This window comes from Zonotrichia albicollis, chromosome 30 (genome assembly GCF_047830755.1).
Source record: "Zonotrichia albicollis isolate bZonAlb1 chromosome 30, bZonAlb1.hap1, whole genome shotgun sequence".
Classification (NCBI taxonomy): domain Eukaryota; kingdom Metazoa; phylum Chordata; class Aves; order Passeriformes; family Passerellidae; genus Zonotrichia; species Zonotrichia albicollis.
Window position 1 is genome coordinate 5,152,213 of NC_133848.1, and position 18,231 is coordinate 5,170,443.

At 55.1% G+C, this 18,231-nt stretch overlaps 1 protein-coding gene and 2 long non-coding RNA genes across 6 annotated transcripts; all 3 read right to left on the reverse strand.

The window, feature by feature from the left end:
- Positions 1 to 205: 205 nt before the first annotated feature.
- Positions 206 to 17,912, reverse strand: VPS45 (vacuolar protein sorting 45 homolog). Of its 2 annotated transcripts, XM_074529110.1 has the most exons (16): positions 17,703 to 17,912; positions 17,473 to 17,607; positions 16,908 to 16,968; positions 16,379 to 16,458; positions 15,689 to 15,757; positions 14,726 to 14,863; positions 13,710 to 13,820; positions 11,686 to 11,820; positions 11,092 to 11,205; positions 10,728 to 10,895; positions 7,203 to 7,361; positions 5,203 to 5,310; positions 4,878 to 4,999; positions 3,477 to 3,608; positions 561 to 663; positions 206 to 398 (listed from the first exon to the last, which is right to left on the reverse strand). In XM_074529110.1, the coding sequence occupies exons 1-15, from the start codon at positions 17,793 to 17,795 to the stop codon at positions 579 to 581; spliced, it is 1,710 nt and encodes a 569-aa protein (XP_074385211.1). In that variant the 5' UTR covers positions 17,796 to 17,912; the 3' UTR covers positions 206 to 398; positions 561 to 578. The 2 variants fall into 2 exon arrangements, with proteins under 2 accessions (XP_074385211.1, XP_074385210.1); XM_074529109.1 differs by having other exon boundaries at positions 206 to 663; positions 17,703 to 17,911.
- On the reverse strand, positions 670 to 3,470 carry LOC141725465 (uncharacterized). Its single transcript, XR_012577310.1, has 3 exons — positions 2,110 to 3,470; positions 1,782 to 1,820; positions 670 to 1,741 (listed from the first exon to the last, which is right to left on the reverse strand). It is a non-coding gene; the product is annotated as an uncharacterized LOC141725465 (long non-coding RNA).
- On the reverse strand, positions 5,317 to 7,195 carry LOC141725464 (uncharacterized). 3 transcript variants are annotated; one of them, XR_012577308.1, is made up of 4 exons: positions 6,647 to 7,195; positions 6,486 to 6,526; positions 6,154 to 6,455; positions 5,317 to 6,094 (listed from the first exon to the last, which is right to left on the reverse strand). It is a non-coding gene; the product is annotated as an uncharacterized LOC141725464 (long non-coding RNA). The 3 variants fall into 3 exon arrangements; XR_012577309.1 differs by having other exon boundaries at positions 6,154 to 6,516; positions 6,716 to 7,195; XR_012577307.1 differs by having other exon boundaries at positions 6,154 to 6,516; positions 6,637 to 7,195.
- Positions 17,913 to 18,231: the final 319 nt, after the last annotated feature.

Here is an 18,231-nt window from a genome sequence, read left to right on the forward strand (position 1 = left end):
AGGGATTTAGGAGCTCATTTCATTTGATCTGGCTTGTTAATTCCCAATCAAGTGCTGATTAGAGGCCAGGGAGCAGAGCTGGAAATGCACTTGCAGGTTCCTTGGTGTGGTCCTGGAGGGGAGCAAAAGCTCCCATGGAGGCTCAGGCTGTAACTGCACCTTGTGGCCTTGGGAAAGGGAAAGTGGGAATCATCCAGGAGACAGATTTGGGCAAAGTGGGGGATTTAATAGGATTCAACATATACAGACAACAGCAAAGGGCTCCTGTGCCCCCCAACCAGACCCCCACAGCTGCTCCCCCTGCATGGGCTCCTCATGGGACTCATTCCTGTGTCCTGTGCAGAGCTGAAGAGATTCAGGGGCTGTCCCAGGCTCTCCTCAAGGTGACCATGCCAGTCCTGGAGCAGTTTGTGAGGGGACAATGAGGAGCTGCAGTGGGGGCACATCCAGTGCCAGCTGCAGCACTCGCTGCCATTCTGGGTGTGGAGGGGAAGCTGCAGCTGCAGGCCAGGAACATCCTGCTCTGCTCTGCTCTGGGAAAGCTCTGAATGTTCACAAACCCCTCATTTCTTCAGGATTCACCGTCTGCTGGACCTTGGTGGGACTTGGGAGCTCTCAGTGTTTCGACCACGGAATCCTGCGGCTGTCACCTCCTCCAGGAAGCTGCTGGGAAAGCCTCAGGTCAGTGGAACGAGGGCCAGAGGGACTCATGGCCTTGTCCCAGATGTGCCCAGGGCCTGAGGGGCTGTGATTGTCCCCAGCACAAAGCTCAGGCCTGCTGGCATCACCCACCCAAGGGCAGCAGTGCTCCCAGCTGGAAGGATCCTGCCCCAGGATGGCTCCTCTGGCAGTGAGACACCACGGCCATGCCCAGGCTGACTCATCCCTCAGTGTGCTGATCAGGTGATCTCAACAGCAATGCTTCAAAAATACCCCAAAAGATAAAGAAATACAAACCAAGAGATGCCACAAATCCTGCAGAAATGGGATTCCCCTAAACTGGGGCTGGAGCAGCTCAGGTTGTGAATCTTGAGAGGTTTGAAAACGAGCAAAACCCTGAAATCTCCTGCAAAACCCTGCAGCAACCCCAGCTCTGAGTGCCACCAGACACAGCTGGGAGGGGGCACAGCCAGGGCACTGCCCACGGTGGCACCAGCTCTGGCACAGCTCTGGCACAGCTCTGGCACCTGGCTGCGTGTTCCAGCCTGAGCTCTCCCTCCTCCAGGTTATTTTTAGGCACTAGAACCAGGCAGAACTGAGCTCTGGCAGGGAATGACTGCTGCTCTGAGGGTCTCTGGTTCTGTGCTGTCTGCACAGCTTGTGCCTGTGACCAGTGACACCTCAGGGTCCCTCAGAGCACATTCCCAGTCTGGAGTGACTGGAGGAATGAGCCAAACTCCCACCTACCCTTTAAAAATGAGCTGCACCACAGCACAAACCCACCCTGCTGCTCCAAGGACCCTGCAGATCCTGCAGGAACAGCTGAGAACCCAGCAGAGGCCTCTGCAGGAACCTCCAGAGCTGAGAACCCAGCAGAGGCCTCTGCAGGAACCTCCAGAGCTGAGAACCCAGCAGAGGCCTCTGCAGGAACAGCTGAGAACCCAGCAGGGGCCTCTGCAGGAACCTCCAGAGCTGAGAACCCAGCAGAGGCCTCTGCAGGAACCTCCAGAGCTGAGAACCCAGCAGAGGCATCTGCAGGAACCTCCAGAGCTGAGGACCCAGCAGAGGCATCTGCAGGAACCTCCACAGCTGCTCCACCCAGCAGAGGCCTCTGCAGGAACCTCCAGAGCTGAGAACCCAGCAGAGGCATCTGCAGGAACCTCCAGAGCTGAGGACCCAGCAGAGGCATCTGCAGGAACAGCTGAGAACCCAGCAGAGGCATCTGCAGGAACAGCTGAGAACCCAGCAGAGGCATCTGCAGGAGCCTCCACAGCTGAGAACCCAGCAGAGGCCTCTGCAGGAACAGCTGAGAACCCAGCAGAGGCCTCTGCAGGAACCTCCACAGCTGCTCCACCCAGCAGAGGCATCTGCAGGAACCTCCACAGCTGAGAACCCAGCAGAGGCCTCTGCAGGAACAGCTGAGGACCCAGCAGAGGCATCTGCAGGAACCTCCACAGCTGCTCCACCCAGGAACTCCCAGGAGAAATGAGCCTGGTGCAGTCCCCAGGAGGACCCAGTGGCACCAGTGTGGCTCTAACTGGGTAACTGGGTCAGGCCCCACATCCTGGATTAGTCCCAGCAGGTTTGTCTCAACCTGGCCAGGATGAGTCAGCCCCAGCACCAGATGTTCCTTCTGAGCCGATTATTGATCCTCTGTAACCCTTTCTCCTCCAAACCCTGTGGAATTGCTCTGGAATCCCTGGAGCACAGCAGATTCTCCATCCTTTGGGCCACCCCTGAGGGCTCCCAGATGTTGGTCCCAATTGCAGCAGGGAGGAGGAACAATGGGAGCAGGATTTAGGTGCTTACACGGCTGCTCTGTGCATTAACAGCCAAATCCCCTTGTTTCTGGTGACATATCTGCCCTAATCCCACAGGAATCAGCAAGGCCGTGGATTAGGTGAGGGCTTGGGACACACTAAAACCTGGCTTTCCTTGCATGGATGTGCTGAGATATCCCTGATCCTGGGGCACTGTGCTGGAATTGTGGATAACAATGGACAGGAGACAGTTTTATTGTCCTTCCATGCTCAGGGAAACCTTATCCAAGAGAAAATGGATCATTTGGGACAGGGCTGTTTCACAACAGGTCCCTTGCTGTCTTCCCCAGGCAGGACCAGGCCACATCCAGCCCTTCCTTTTATTTTCCTTTTATTTTTCTCCCCCCACTTCATTCTTTGAAATGCAAATTTGGACACAGAATCCCAGCTTTTCTGTAAATAATTCAGGGGCTGCACAGCAGCAGAGCCCAAACCAGCCAGGGTGGCTCCTGGCAGCACCAATCCAAGCAGATCCAGTGATGGAGCTGCAGATCCTGAGCTGCATCTCAGGATTTTCCCACCATCCCAAACAGAGCACTGGGAATCTGGAGAAATTCCTGAGAATTCAGAGAATTCCTGCTCTCCTGCCTGGCCAGCAGCAAGCTGTGCTGATGGGAAGCAATTCCCACTGTGGCCTCAATTCTTTCCTGTGCCCAAAGTGAATCATTTGGGTTCAGGAAAAGTTATTTGTATTTATAAACCAGGAAAAGTTATTTGTTTTTATAAACCAGACATTTCCCATACTGACAGGGATTTTTGCCCACCTTCAGCAAAGCAGCTGCAGGTTCATTCAGTGCTGAATTCCCCTGTGTTCCCCTGTGTTATAAACTAGAAAACCTCTGTGGAAAACTCTCCTTGCCTGCCCTTGCACTCATGGAAATTCAAGTTAAACCTCCAGCTCAGGGATCGGAGGTGGCTCCAGAGCACTGACACCCATTTCCACGTGGGATCTCCCAAATTCCTGCCGTGCCAGCAGTTCCACAGGGCTGATTTTACCTCCTGGTGTTGTGGATGGTGGTGCCCCCCAGCACGATGCGGACGCCGGGGTTGGAGCGGTTCAGGTTGAACACAGCCAGAGCCTCCTCGTAGGTGGCCCCTCCAATGAGGAACACGATGATGTCCTGAGGCCTGGGATAAAAGCACAAATCATGGAGTGGTTTGGCTGGAAGGGACCTAAAAGCTCTCAGGGACACCCAGCAGAGCAGGGAGGACACTTTCTGGGGTGGAGCAGCCACAAACATTGAGTTGGGATCAGACAAAGCCAAGGATAAATCCTGCACTTTGGAGGCAGATCCATGATCCTGAGGGTGCCTCCTTTAAAGAATTCCCTCATTCCTGTGATGTGCTGGGCTCAGAGCTGAAAACAATCCACTGAATGCCCCAAACCCTCTCCTGAACTTTCACCCAGAGCCCTGAGCAGCCTCCAGCAGCAGCACCCCGATCCCTGTGGATCCACGTGCCATGTTTAATGCGTGATCTGCTGGGAAATCAGGATCGATTCTGGAGTCAGGTGGATCCAAGCCCTGACCAACCTGGCCTTGGAAAATTTCTGGGATGGAGCAGCCACAAACATTGAGTTGGGATCAGACAAATCCAAAGATAAATCCTGCACTTTGGAGGCAGATCCAGGATCCTGAGGGTGCCTCCTTTAAAGAACTCCCTCATCCCTGTGATGAGGAGCTGAAAACAATCCACTGAATGCCCCAAACCTCTCCTGAACTTTGACTCCAGCAGCAGCACCCCGATCCCTGTGGATCCACGTGCCGTGTTTAATGCATGATCTGCTGGGGCTGGGAAATCAGGATCGATTCTGGAGTCAGGCAAGGACACAGAGCTGCCTTGGAGCTCCAGGCTGATCAGGAAGTGCCAGGATTTGTGCCTCAGTTCACCTGAGGGGACATTTCCCAGCCAGCAGGGAGATGTGGGATTGTTGAAGGAAGCCAAGAGGAAGGGGGAAAGGAGGGAAGCTCCTTTCTCTATCCCAACACAAACTCAGTGTGCTGAGCACATCCTGCTTTCCAGTGAGCTGCTCCTTCCCTCTCCTGTAACCACCCTCCCAACCCCTTGGAAGGACCAACACCAGGCATTTCCTCCTTGGATCACTGCAAGGACAGCATGACCTGGAGCAGAGCTGCTCCTGCCTCCTCTGCTGGGTGAGGGCTTCATCCTTCACCTGAGGCACCCATCAGGAATGGCACATGTGAGCCAGGGTGAGGCACACCCCAGTCTGGGAACATCCCTGGGGATACAAGACCTCTACAACCAAGAGATTTCTGTGCCAATCCCCAGCTCTGTTCACCATCAGTCCCATCCCACTGTGGGGACAGTGTTGGGGACAGCAGGGATGTCCCAGCTGCTGTGTCCCAGTGCAGGCTGTGCCCCACAGGCCCCGCGTACCTGTCCCGGAGTGTGTTGGGGCCCAGGTAGGGATATTGGCTGTCCTTGAGCTTCCCCTTGATGAGCTGGTCCAGGGTTTCCTGGAGCAGGGGCTGGTGCTGGGTGTACACATTCTCAATGCCCTGTGGCCAGACAGAAGCTCTTTAGGAAGTGGCCCAGCAAGGGAGGAGGATCAGCAGAGGCACAGCAAGTTCTAGCCCTGAATTTAGAAGTTCTCCATGTTGTTCTCAGTGCAATCAGGCCCTGAGTGCATTCCTGCCAGCCCTGCTCCTCCTCTGGGCTGCAGTTTTGAGCCTGTCCCCGTTTCCCCAAGGAATCTTGGTACCTTGAGGCCTTTGAGGAACTGCTTGGTGATGGCCACGGCGTCCTTGGGGCTGAACAGGTCGCTGCCCCGCACGCGCTTCCCTCCGTACTCCACCACGGCAGACACCAGCTGTGCAGGGAGAGGGCACAGCCCGTCAGCCTGGCACCCCCTCCAGGGCTGAGGATTCACTGCAGACACCCCTCGGGGACAAGGAGCCCTGGAGATGATCCCAATGGAACCACACACGGAGGTGAGGGGGCAGAGCAGCAGCACCCCCGCGTCCCCCAGCCCACCCCGACCCTCCTGCTTGAGGAGAAGCTTCATCTCCATCTCCATCGCCTGCAGCAGCTCCTCCACACGAGGTGACATCATCCCTCTCCTCCACCTCCTCCCCAGCTGCTCCTGGCACTGCTGCCTGTTCCCTCCCTGCCAGCTCCTCTCCATCCCCAGCCCCTCGCTGCAGCCACGGCTGGTGCTGCAGGAGCTGGGCAGAGTGGGGGAGGAAGAGCAGAGAGGAAGCACAGCCCAGGCCCACGGAGGTGCCACACTCCCATCCCTGCTTTATGAAATCCTTCAGAATATCACGGAATCAGTGACTGGTCAGGAGTGGAAGGGACCTCTGCAGTCCAACCCCCATTCAGTAATTCCTGGGCTGCAGGGCTGGACTTGAACCCCAAAGCAGCTGGAGTCCTTCTGCCTCATTTCCACTGATTTAGGGAATGGAAATGGAGTCACATAAAACACCTTTCAAAGCCACACCCACAGGTCCCAGGTGAGCTCTGTGCAACAGCACAGCCCTGGGCTGACCTGGGGCAGGCAGTTTAATCCCAAACAGCAGAGATTCCTCATCCTGTGGGACACTGGGGTACCTGTCCCACCCTGGGGTTACCTGGTGGTACCTGGTGGGGGTTACCTGGTGGTACCTGCCCCCATCCTGTGGGACACTGGGTACCTGTCCCACCCTGGGGTTACCTGGTGGTACCTGCCCCCATCCTGTGGGACACTGGGGTACCTGCCCCACCCCAGGATTACCTGGGAGTACCTGCCCCCATCCTGGGGTTACCTGGTGGTCCCTGCCCCTGTCCTGCCCTACCCCAGGGTTACCTGGTGCTACCTGCTCCCCATCCTGCCCCACCCTGGGGTTACCTAGCCCATCCTGCCCCACCTCAGGGTGACCTGGCAGTACCTGCCCCCCATCCTGCCCTGCTCCATCCCGGGGTTACCTTGCAGTACCTGTCCCTGTTTTACCCCATCCCAGGGTTACCCTGCGGTACCTGTCCCATCCCAGGGTTACCTTGTGGTACCTGTCCCTGTTTTACCCCATCCCAGGGTTACCTTGCAGTACCTGTCGCTGTCCTGCCCCATCCCAGGGTTATTTACCTTGCAGTACCTGTCGCTGTTTTACCCCATCCCAGGGTTATCCTGAGGTACCTGCCCCATCCCAGGGTTATTTACCTTGCGGTACCTGTCCCATCCCAGGGTTATTTACCTTGCGGTACCTGTCGCTGTTTTACCCCATCCCAGGGTTATTTACCTTGCGGTACCTGCCCCATCCCAGGGTTATTTACCTTGCAGTACCTGTCCCTGTTTTACCCCATCCCAGGGTTATTTACCTTGCGGTACCTGTCGCTGTTTTACCCCATCCCAGGGTTATTTACCTTGCAGTACCTGTCCCATCCCAGGGTTACCTTGCGGTACCTGTCGCTGTTTTACCCCATCCCAGGGTTACCTTGCAGTACCTGCCCCATCCCAGGGTTATTTACCTTGTGGTACCTGTCCCTGTTTTACCCCATCCCAGGGTTATTTACCTTGTGGTACCTGTCCCTGTCCTGCCCCATCCCAGGGTTACCCTGCGGTACCTGTCGCTGTTTTACCCCATCCTACGGTTACCTTGTGGTACCTGTCACTGTTTTACCCCATCCCAGGGTTATTTACCTTGCGGTACCTGTCGCTGTTTTACCCCATCCCAGGGTTAGTTACCTTGCGGTACCTGTCGCTGTTTTACCCCATCCCAGGGTTACCTTGCGGTACCTGTCGCTGCCCCCGCGGGCGCGCAGCTCCTCCAGCAGTGCGGGGAGGCCGCTGCTGGCGTGGCGCTCGTAGCGCAGAGCGTAGAGCATCACCAAGCGCGCCGCGTCCAGCTCCGACAGCCGCGGGCTCTGCAGCAGCCGCCGCACGCTCTGCGGGACACACGGACAGACAGACAGACACCTCCATTGGTGTCACTGCTCTGCGGGACACAGGGACAGACAGACAGACACCTCCATTGGTGTCACCGCTCTGCGGGACACAGGGACAGACAGACAGACACCTTCAGCGGGGGACACAGGGACAGACAGACAGACACCTCCATTGGTGTCACCGCTCTGTGGGACACAGGGACAGACAGACAGACACCTCCATTGGTGTCACCACTCTGTGGGACACAGGGACAGACAGACAGACACCTGCATTGGTGTCACCGCTCTGTGGGACACGGGGACAGACAGACAGACACCTCCATTGGTGTCACCGCTCTGCGGGACACAGGGACAGACAGACACCTTCAGCAGGGGACACAGGGACAGACAGACAGACACCTTCATTGGTGTCACCGCTCTGCGGGACACAGGGACAGACAGACACCTCCATTGGTGTCACTGCTCTGCGGGACACAGGCACCGCTCAGCCCGGGGACACGGGGACAGACAGACAGACAGACACCTCCATTGGTGTCACTGCTCTGCGGGACACGGGGACAGACAGACACCTCCAGCGGGGGACACGGGGACAGACAGACACCTTCATTGGTGTCACTGCTCTGCGGGACACAGGCACCACTCAGCCCGGGGACAGACAGACAGACACCTCCATTGGTGTCACTGCTCTGTGGGACACAGGGACAGACAGACACCTTCATTGGTGTCACCGCTCTGCGGGACACGGGGACAGACAGACAGACACCTCCATTGGTGTCACCGCTCTGTGGGACACAGGGTCAGACAGACAGACACCTCCATTGGTGTCACCGCTCTGCGGGACACAGGCACCGCTCAGCCCGGGGACACGGGGACAGACAGACAGACACCTCCATTGGTGTCACCGCTCAGCCCGGGGACACGGGGACAGACAGACAGACACCTCCATTGGTGTCACTGCTCTGTGGGACACGGGGACAGACAGACAGACACCTCCATTGGTGTCACCGCTCAGCCCGGGGACACGGGGACAGACAGACAGACACCTCCATTGGTGTCACCGCTCAGCCCGGGGACACGGGGACAGACAGACAGACACCTCCATTGGTGTCACTGCTCTGCGGGACACGGGGACAGACAGACAGACACCTTCATTGGTGTCACTGCTCTGTGGGACACGGGGACAGACAGACAGACACCTCCATTGGTGTCACCGCTCTGCGGGACACAGGGACAGACAGACAGACAGACACCTCCAGCGGTGTCACTGCCTTATCAGTCATTTATCAGTCACTTATCAGAGCGGTTTCGGTTTCGCTGCCCAGCAACTGCCACGGCAATGCAGGTGCGGTACAAACCCCACAGCCCCTCGGGTGTTTCACAGGAGGATTTACTGGAGTACAAGTTGGTTTTGGGTCTTTCCGTGGAACTGGGAATTCACAACCCACATCTGATGGGTCCTGAGCCCTTTGTGGTGCTGCAGGAGGGGGAGGTTGAGACACCTCCCTGACACAGGGATTTTGAGACACCTCCAAGCTCTACCTGGGTGTTTCCAGCTCCACCCCAAAGGCTCCACCACTACAGAACCCCCAACTCCATTTCCTTTTTGGAAGGTGCAAGGCAGAGGCATCAAAGTCTCAGCAAAGCTTTGGATGTGAGATGTGGGGGAACAAACTGCAGATTTGGAAGCAAAGGAGGGAAGGAATTAAAGCATGGAGAGAGAGATCCCAGCTACAGGGAAGAGCAGGGATCTGTTATCGCTCCTGATCTGCTGCTGGATTCACCACCCTGGCACAGATGTTTGTTGGCACCCATTTAACTGATGCTGACTAAAAACAGCATAAAATCCTGGCTGTGAGGAGGATCAAGAGGAATTTCACCACTCAAGGTCAGGAATTCACCTGTGAGGGGAGAACCAGAGCCCCAGGGAGGTTCCTGTGCTGGCAGTGCCAGGAGCAGCAGGAAGCAGAGAACAGAAACCCCATTGTGCACGGGAGGAGCTGGGATTCCAACCCTCCATTCATGCTCTGTGTCGGGGTTAATGAGAGCCCAGGGCAGGAGGAACCCAAATGTCCCAGACTGGGGCACCAGAGATCCAACAATCCCTGAAGTGACATCAGGGGAGAACAATTCCATCTTTATTCCAGGCTCTGGCTGCTGCTCCTTGTCCCGTGGCCTTTTCCCCCTTGCTGGAGCTGCAGCAGGGACAGCCCGGGGTGGGGGGGCTGCAGGGACAAAGATCCCACCTCCAGGGGTTTCCTTTCATTTCCAAATCTCCCAGGGGCTGGAAGGAAACTGAGGCAGCATTTCTAAAACTGCAGAAATGCTGTTTGTGTAGAGCAGGAGCAAGGTGACCCCAGGATTCACCTGGCACCAGCTCTGTGCTGTTCATATCCCATCAAAAATCACAGCTCACAGCACAGGGAGGGAGCAGACTGGGAATATTTGACTTTTAAACCACAACAACCTGAGCTGGAGACAGTGATACAGCACAAGGACCTCAGAGGCTGCTTCCAGCAAACACATTCCTGGCTGCAGTCCCAGTTCCACACTCAGCCATGGAAATCCTGCCAGGCAGCAGCCGTGGAATCCCATCCCTGCCCTCCCTGCTCCACAGGGATGGCAGCTCATTCCACCTCTGGGGACGGCGTTACCCCCTCTGCCCCCACCTGCAGCTCAGAGCCACAGAGGAGGGGCAGGAACTGATCTCAAAGCTGCTGGAGCTGCTTTTCCTCATTTCCCAGCCCCTCTGCTTCCCCAGGGCCATGCAAGGGTCTGCCAAGTGTTGGGAATCCCCCTGCACCACTGGAAATCAAGGAATCATTTCTCAGAAGGGAGAATTGAGACTCTCCAGCCCCGCTCTGAGCTGCTGTGGAACAGCAGCCCAAATCCAGCACCACTGACTCTGCCAGACCCTGCTCTGCTCACAGCACAAGGGGCCACACTCAGCTGTCCCACAGCCTCCCTCCAGCTTTTCCAGGCCTCTCTGCCAAAGAAATCTTGGATTTAAGGGTCTTTCTAGTGGCTTTTCTTAAAAAAATAGCTAAAGACAATTCCACGGATTCCAGCTTTTCTCCTGCCCAAACACATCAGCTCCTGCAGAGCATCTGAGGTTGTTTTACCCTGGTGTCTGCCAGAAACCAACTGGCTGAATATAAAGAAAGAATGTTGGATTGTGGGATGTAAGGACAGGATTTGCAAAGATGCTTCTCAAGCCAGTTATTAACCATGACTCATTGCCATCTGAGCAGCAATTCCACACGCAGTGTCCCTCCCCACAGGGAGCTCCCACTGCCTGCCAGCATCAAATCCCCCCTCCCAAGGCACAGATGGGGTGAAACCCCCCTGACCCAGGGGCAGGGTGGGTACCTGGAGGGCGCTGGAATGGTCACTCTGGCAGGCCAGCTCCTGCTCCACCTCGGACACCTCCAGCAGGTTCCGCTCGGCCACGAGCCGGGACAGCTCCCCCACCACCGTCACGTGCTTGGACACTGTGCCTGACATCTTCTTGAACTGAGGGTAGTTCTCCACAAAGGCCTGCGAGGGGAAACTGAGGCAGTGAAAAGCAGGAGATGGCAGAAGATGGGTGCAGCCGGCCATAAATGGTACAAATTCCCAGCAATTCTCTGGGACACCTCAATCCCAGGAGCCCACAGGAGGTTTCTGGGAGGGATGTGTTTTTTATTTACTCCTAACATTAAAGGATGGGACATAAATGGGATGGAATTTGTACCTTCATATCTGCTATGGACTCCAGCTTCTGCTGCTCCTTTGGCTTCCTCCTCTGGAAATCCTCCATCAGGTTCTTGATGTTGGTGCCAATCTCGGCGAAGTTCAGGTACATGTTCTGTGTGGAACGAGATGGGAAGCAGAGGGAAACTCAGTAATTCCTGGGCTGCAGGGCTGGACTTGAACCTCAAAGCAGCTGGAGTCCTTCTGCCTCATTTCCACTGATTTAGGGAACAGAAATGGAGTCACATCAAACACCTTTTAAAGCCACACCCACAGGTCCCAGGTGAGCTCAGAGCTCTGTGCAGCCACACAGCCCTGGGCTGACCTGGGGCGGGCAGTTTCATCCCAAAGAGCTTTGAGCAGCTGGGAGAAGGTGACTCCATCCCCAAAACCTATAGCAGGCTTTGAAACCAAACCACAAACACATTTTCTAGGACGTTATCCCACATCAGATGTCACTGATGCTGCACAACGATGGTCACAAACGGCACATCCCCACGCTGAGGGGTGCCAAAATCCCCAAAATCACGGAGAAGCTCCTTTCCTGTGGCAAAGCCCAGCTGTGGGTGCTGGTGAAGCCCCCCTGGACACCTACATTGGCATAGAACTCGTCGTTCTCAGCGGACAGGACGACCTCGCGCAGGTCCTTGCTGATCCCCGGCACGCGGGACAGGTCGATGCGGTTGTTGTTGATGCCCAGCAGCTCGTGGACCATGGCCTGGTACGTCCACTGCCAGAGGAAAGGGAGGCAAAGGGATGACCTTGGTGAGACACAGCACTGGGAAATCAATGGAGTTCAGCTGGAGCTGCTCCTGCTACGCCAGGACACGCACAGAGTTTGGGATGTGTCGCTCAGAGCAGCCAGGGCGTTCTGGTGAAAATGAACATCACTGGTAAATAACGAGATGGGGAGACACTGCCCCCCTCCAGGGCCACTCCAGAATCATGGGATGGTTTGGCTTGGAAGGGACACTCAACCCACAGCAGGGACACCTCCCACCAGATCAGGAATTCCTGCAGGAACCTTCAAAACAGACTGAAGAGAGATGGGGATTTACATTCCTGTTCCAACACCTCTGTTGGCCACCAAACCCCCCAATTCCTGCCCAGGCAGGGAGAGTCCCACATTTCCACTGCAGAATTCCCTGCATGCTCCACTGGCAGGAGCATTTCTGCACATCAGGAGTTTCTATTTTTATCCTGAGAAGTCTAAAAATAACCCAGAGAGAACAGTGACAGCTGATCAGAGCCCTGCCGTGCCCAACACTCCATTTACATCCCCGGGAATCTCTCTGGGATAGGAAATCCTGAAACAGCAGAGAATGCCTGATGCTGAGCACAATCCTAAACACCACAAAGCAGGTGTGGGCTGGGCTGTGACACAGATGTCACCTCCAGCTCCTGCAGAACTGGTGTTACAGCAGCTCTGGGGCTGCTGCTCCCACCCAGGTGCAATTCCTGATCCCACAGAAATGAAGGGAGACCAACAGATCCTGCCAGGATCTGCAGCACAGCGTGGAACAAATAAATCCAACAGCTCCCAGCAAATCCAGCAGCCATCAATAACAGAGGGAGACTCAGCAGGGCAAGGTCACTCACAGCCCCACAAACACCCTTGGGAAAGGCCCTGCAAAGCACTGGGGCTCCAGAAACCACATGGAAGTGCTGGTGGCCCCATTTCCAAGGTGCTGGGTCCATCTGCCACTGAAGCCAGCACAAACAACCCCCACTCAGGTCTGGAAAACACAGCCAGGGATAAAAGAGGGATTTTGCAAGGATTGGGGGTGTGAAGCAACACTTTGCTCTACAACATCCAACCATGACCTGCCAGGGGTTGAACTCCAGCTGCTGCAGGGCTCCCAACCCTGCCCCAGCCTGGCACAGCTGGGAGTGTGACCTGGCACACCCCTGGCACAGCTGGGTGTGATCTGCCCCAGCCTGGCACAGCTGGGTGTGTGACCTGCCCCAGCCTGGCACACCTGGGTGTGACCTGCCCCACCCCTGGCACACCTGGGTGTGTGACCTGCCCCAGCCTGGCACATCTGGGTGTGACCTGCCCCAGCCTGGCACACCTGGGTGTCATCTGCCCCACCCCTGGCACAGCTGGGAGTGACCTGCCCCAGCCTGGCACACCTGGGTGTGATCTGCCCCACCCCTGGCACAGCTGGATGTGATCTGCCCCACCCCTGGCACACCTGGGTGTGACCTGCCCCAGCCTGGCACACCTGGGTGTGTGACCTGGCACACCCCTGGCACAGCTGGATGTGATCTGCCCCAGCCCTGGCACAGCTGGGTGTGTGACCTGCCCTACCCCTGGCACAGCTGGGTGTGACCTGGCACACCCCTGGCACACCTGGGAGTGACCTGCCCCAGCCTGGCACACCTGGGAGTGACCTGGCACACCCCTGGCACACCGGGGAGTGACCTGCCCCAGCCTGGCACAGCTGGGTGTGTGACCTGGCACACCCCTGGCACAGCTGGGAGTGAGACCTGGCACACCCCTGGCACAGCTGGGTGTGACCTGCCCCACCCCTGGCACACCTGTGTGTGACCTGCCCCAGCCCTGGCACAGCTGGGAGTGTGACCTGCCCCAGCCTGGCACAGCTGGCTGTGGCTCACCTGGTTCAGCAGGGGGGTGATGGCATCGTCCGAGCGGTCCAGGATGAGGAGCAGGGGCGGGACCTCGGTGCGGCGGAAATCAAACAGCTCGTACTCCTTGGTGATCACTTGCTGTGGAGAAATGGGGGGAAAAATGGGAAAAATCCCTCTTGAAATCCTGGAAAAGGCTCCTGCTCAGCGTGGATTCAGGCACACAGGGAAGGGAGGGTGAAAGCCCAATTCTGCTGCTTTGTCTGCACTGCCAGGGAGGAGCTGAAGGGCCCAGGGAAATGGGACACTTTAATATATAATATATAATATATAATATATAATATATAATATATAATATATAATATATAATATATAATATATAATATATAATATATAATGTATATAATGTATATAATGTATATAATGTATATAATGTATATAATGTATATAATGTGTAATGTGTAATATACATTATATATTATACATTATATATTATACATTACACATTATACATTATACATTACACATTATACATTACACATTACATATTATATATTACATATTATATTATATTATATTATATTATATTATATTATATTATATTATATTATATTATATTATATTATATTATATTATATTATATTATATTATATTATATTATAGAATGCTATACTAAACTATACTAAATAATAGAGAAAGGATACAGACAGAAGGCTACAAAGAATGATAATGAAAACTGTGAGCTCTTCCAGAGTCCCAACACAACCTGATTGTGATTGGTCATTAAGTTAAAACAATTTACATGAAATCAATCAAACAACCACCCGTTGGATAAACAATCTCCAACCACATTCCAAAGCAGCAAAACACAAGAGAAGCAAATGAGACAATATTGTTTTCCTTTTTCTCTGAGGCTTCTCAGCTTCCCAGGAGAAGAATCTTGGTGAAGACACTTTTCCAGAAAACATGACAGTGCCAAACAGGTGTTTGTAAAAAACCAACCAAGGCTGAATTCATGCTAAAGCTGAGCTGAGGGCTGCTCTCACCTTCACACACTCGGCCAAGCGCTTTGCTGGCTCTGAGGAGAGCTGGTAGCGGATCATGGGGCACTTCTTCAGGGACAGGAGCAGGGCAGTGAGGCCCTGTGTGGTCCTGGTGAGCTGAGCCGGCTCCCAGCTGCGGCCCTGGAAGGAAAAGCTGCCCCTCACATGGATGCACAGCTCCCTGACTTCCCCACATCCTTGTTTCTAAGGGCTGAAGTCTCACAGGAAAGCACAACAGTGCTGGAGCAGCAAGCACCCAGGGGCTGCACACAAAATCTCCTTGCCAAGGCCCATTCCCCCCCAGCAGCCCCCCAATGCCCTGGGTTATGAGAGATTTGTTGGGTTTGTTGTTGAAATGGTTCCTGAGGTATTAAAAGTCTTTTTTCCCAGCTTCTTCTTCCTTGAAGAAGTTGGGATTCCTCAGTTCTGCTTTTCAAGGTTGTTTATTTTCTCTTATCTAATACATTATTTCTCTGACCTGCTGAGATCTGTCCAGCACACTGACTGCCCTTGGGGCAGTGTTATCTTTTTATACTGAAAACAACGTGTACATTATTTATTATTTTCCAATCCCTATCACCTATGTCAGACAGTCTGCCTCTATCCTAAACCAATCCAAAAGTATCACAATCACCAGCAGAAGATGGAGGACAAGAAAAAGGAGAAAGACAGGATACACCCAGATTCCTCCATCCTACCTCCTGAACCTCTAAAAACCCCAAAATTCTGCATTTTCACCCGGTGATAAATTCACCATCATTCTACTCAAACCCTTGTGCCTTGTAACTCCTCTCACAAAGCTGGTAATTGTTTCCATGGGTTAAAATCAAAGGCACAGGTGTTTATGACTCTGCCAAGGTCTCTGAGCCTCCTGCCAGGGTCTGGAGCTCTCCAGGGCAGCCAGAGGAATTTCCTGGGTTCCCACAACACCTTACCCAAAGCAAGAACAACTGGCCGTGTTCCTACCCGACAGCAGCCCAGCAGGTTCAGGGAGAAGACGTGTGGGTTCACTGCAATGTAGTCACCATAGAACTCCTGCAGAGGGGAGCAGGACAGTTCTGTGTCTCTGACCAAGCTCCCCCCACCCCCTGGACACACTGGTTCAGATCATCATCCTTCCTCCCTCCACCCCAAACCCCCCTGACAGCTCCCCTCCACCACAGCCCCCTGTCCCCAAGAGCCACATCCACAGGGATCTGAACAATTCCAGGGATTTGGCTCCACCACCGCCCTGTGCCAGGGCTGAACAACCTTTCCCATGAAGGAATTCTCCTGAAAATCCAACCTGAACCTCCCCAGCATTGCTCCAGTGCTCTTCATCAGCACCACAAACATGGAATCGTGGAATTGGAAAAGCCCTTTGAGACCACTGAGCACTGCCAAGGCCACCACAGCCCCCTGTCCCCAAGTGCCACATCCACATGGATTTTGACTGGGCAGCACCTTGTGAACCACCAAAACCAGCAGCAGCTGTGAGAGCCCAAGGCACAGAGAAATGGAAAAGACATTTTCTGTCTTTTACCTCTCCATCCCACATTTGTGTCTATCCCTCCTCCCAGCCAGGCCTGGCATGCACCAGCTGGGAACAGCTCCCAGTGTCTGGCAGCCTGGACCTTCCCTTTGCTTTTGGATCTCCTTAAAACATCCAAACCTCACCTGGACTTCAGCCACGACCTCCTGCTCATCGGCCTCAGCCAAGGCCTTCACGTCGCTCTTGCTGATGACGTTGCTGAAATCTGGGAGGAAACAGGGAAGGGACACTGGGGCTCCGTGCAGACCCTGTGGGTGCCAGTCTGCTCCCCTCTGGAGCAGGAGAGATCCCACAGAGCCCCCCTCACCCTGCAGGTGTTGCAATCCTGAGCCACCTCCCAGGGATGCTCCCAACCCGTTCCCTGCCCATCTCCCCAGCGTCCTGCAGAGCCACAATGACATCTAGAGGCCACTTCCCCCAGCTCCTGCCATCCTAGGGATTCATTCCTGGCCTGCAGGACTGGAATTCAATCCCAAAGCAGCTGGAGACATTCTGCCTCATTCCCAAACCCACGGAACATTCAGGACATGTGGGAATTCCAGCCTCATACAGCTGGCACAGGAAGGTGCACTGAGGTGTGCAGCCTGTCCCATCCACACTGGGATTTCCAGATTTACGGAGCTCCAGGACCTTTCCAGGCCTCTTCATACTCACAGATGAAGTAAACGCTGTACTTGGGCCTTCTCAGCTCCTGCACCAGGAGCTCCACGTTCTCCTGGATGGAAACAGCACCAGGGAGAGCAGAGATACGGAATAAGGAATCATGGAATCCTTAGGGATGGAAAAGCATCTGAGATCTTGGTGTGCAGCCATACCCCCAGCACTGCCAAGGCCACCACAGCCCCCTGTCCTCAAGCGCCACATCCACACGGATTTGGCTCCACCACTGCCCTATGCCACGGCTAAACAACCCTTTGCATGAAGGAATTCTCCTGAAAATCCAACCTAAACCTCCCCAGCATTGCTCCAGTGCTCTTCATCAGCACCACAAACATGGAATCATGGAATTGGTGATTTTGGAAAAGCCCTTTGAGACCACTGTGCACTGCCAAGGCCACTACAGACCCCTGTCCACACCTGCCACATCCACACGGATTTGAACAATTCCAGCGACTGTGGCTCTGCTGAACAACCCTTTCCATGAAGGAATTCTCCTGAATATCCAACCCAAACCTCCCCAGCACGATTTGAGGCCGTTTCTCCCTGCTCTGCTCCGTACCTTGGTGGGCCTCAGGAAGCAGATGGCCTTGAGGTGCTTCATGGGCTCCCTGTTGGGCGAGTCGAGGCGCTCGAAGAGATAAACCTCTCTCTGCAGGATCTCGGACTGGGTGTACACCACGCTCACGGCGCCGGTCTGCGGGCGGCACGGGGGCAGCGCCCGTCACGGCGGCGCTGGGCCCGGCTCCCGGCCCCGCCGCCCTCCGCGCTCCCGGCCCGGCCGCTCCTCACCGTCTCCCGGTCCATCAGCAGCACTTTCATACCGGGACCGCTGTCCTCGATCATTTTGGACACGTACTGCCGGACCGCCAGTACCGCGTTCATCTTGGCGGGGATGCTCCTCTATCGGGCTGCCCCTCACCCGCTTCGGCCCCTCTTCGGCTCTCTCCGATCCCGCTTCGGGATTCTCCGGCGCCGCTTCGGCCAAGCTCGGCTCTATTCGGAACTCTTCGGCTCCGCCCCGCCCTGTCCGGCCCCGCTGCCTGCTGGGAGTTGTAGTCCGGCAGGAAGAGCCGTATCGCAGTCCCCGATCCCCCGGGGGTCCCGCAGCCCCCGGCCCGTCCTTCCCTTCTCGAGGGAACCCGAGCAGTGGAAGTGGTTCGGGAGGGCGGAGCAGTTTGATACTGAACCCAAGCAGACTCACCCCAGACCCATGGTTTAACCCGTGTTAAACCTATGTTTAACCCATATGTTAAAACCCATGGTTTAACCCATGTTAAACCTATGTTAAAACAACACAAACCCGCTCCAATTTGCACTA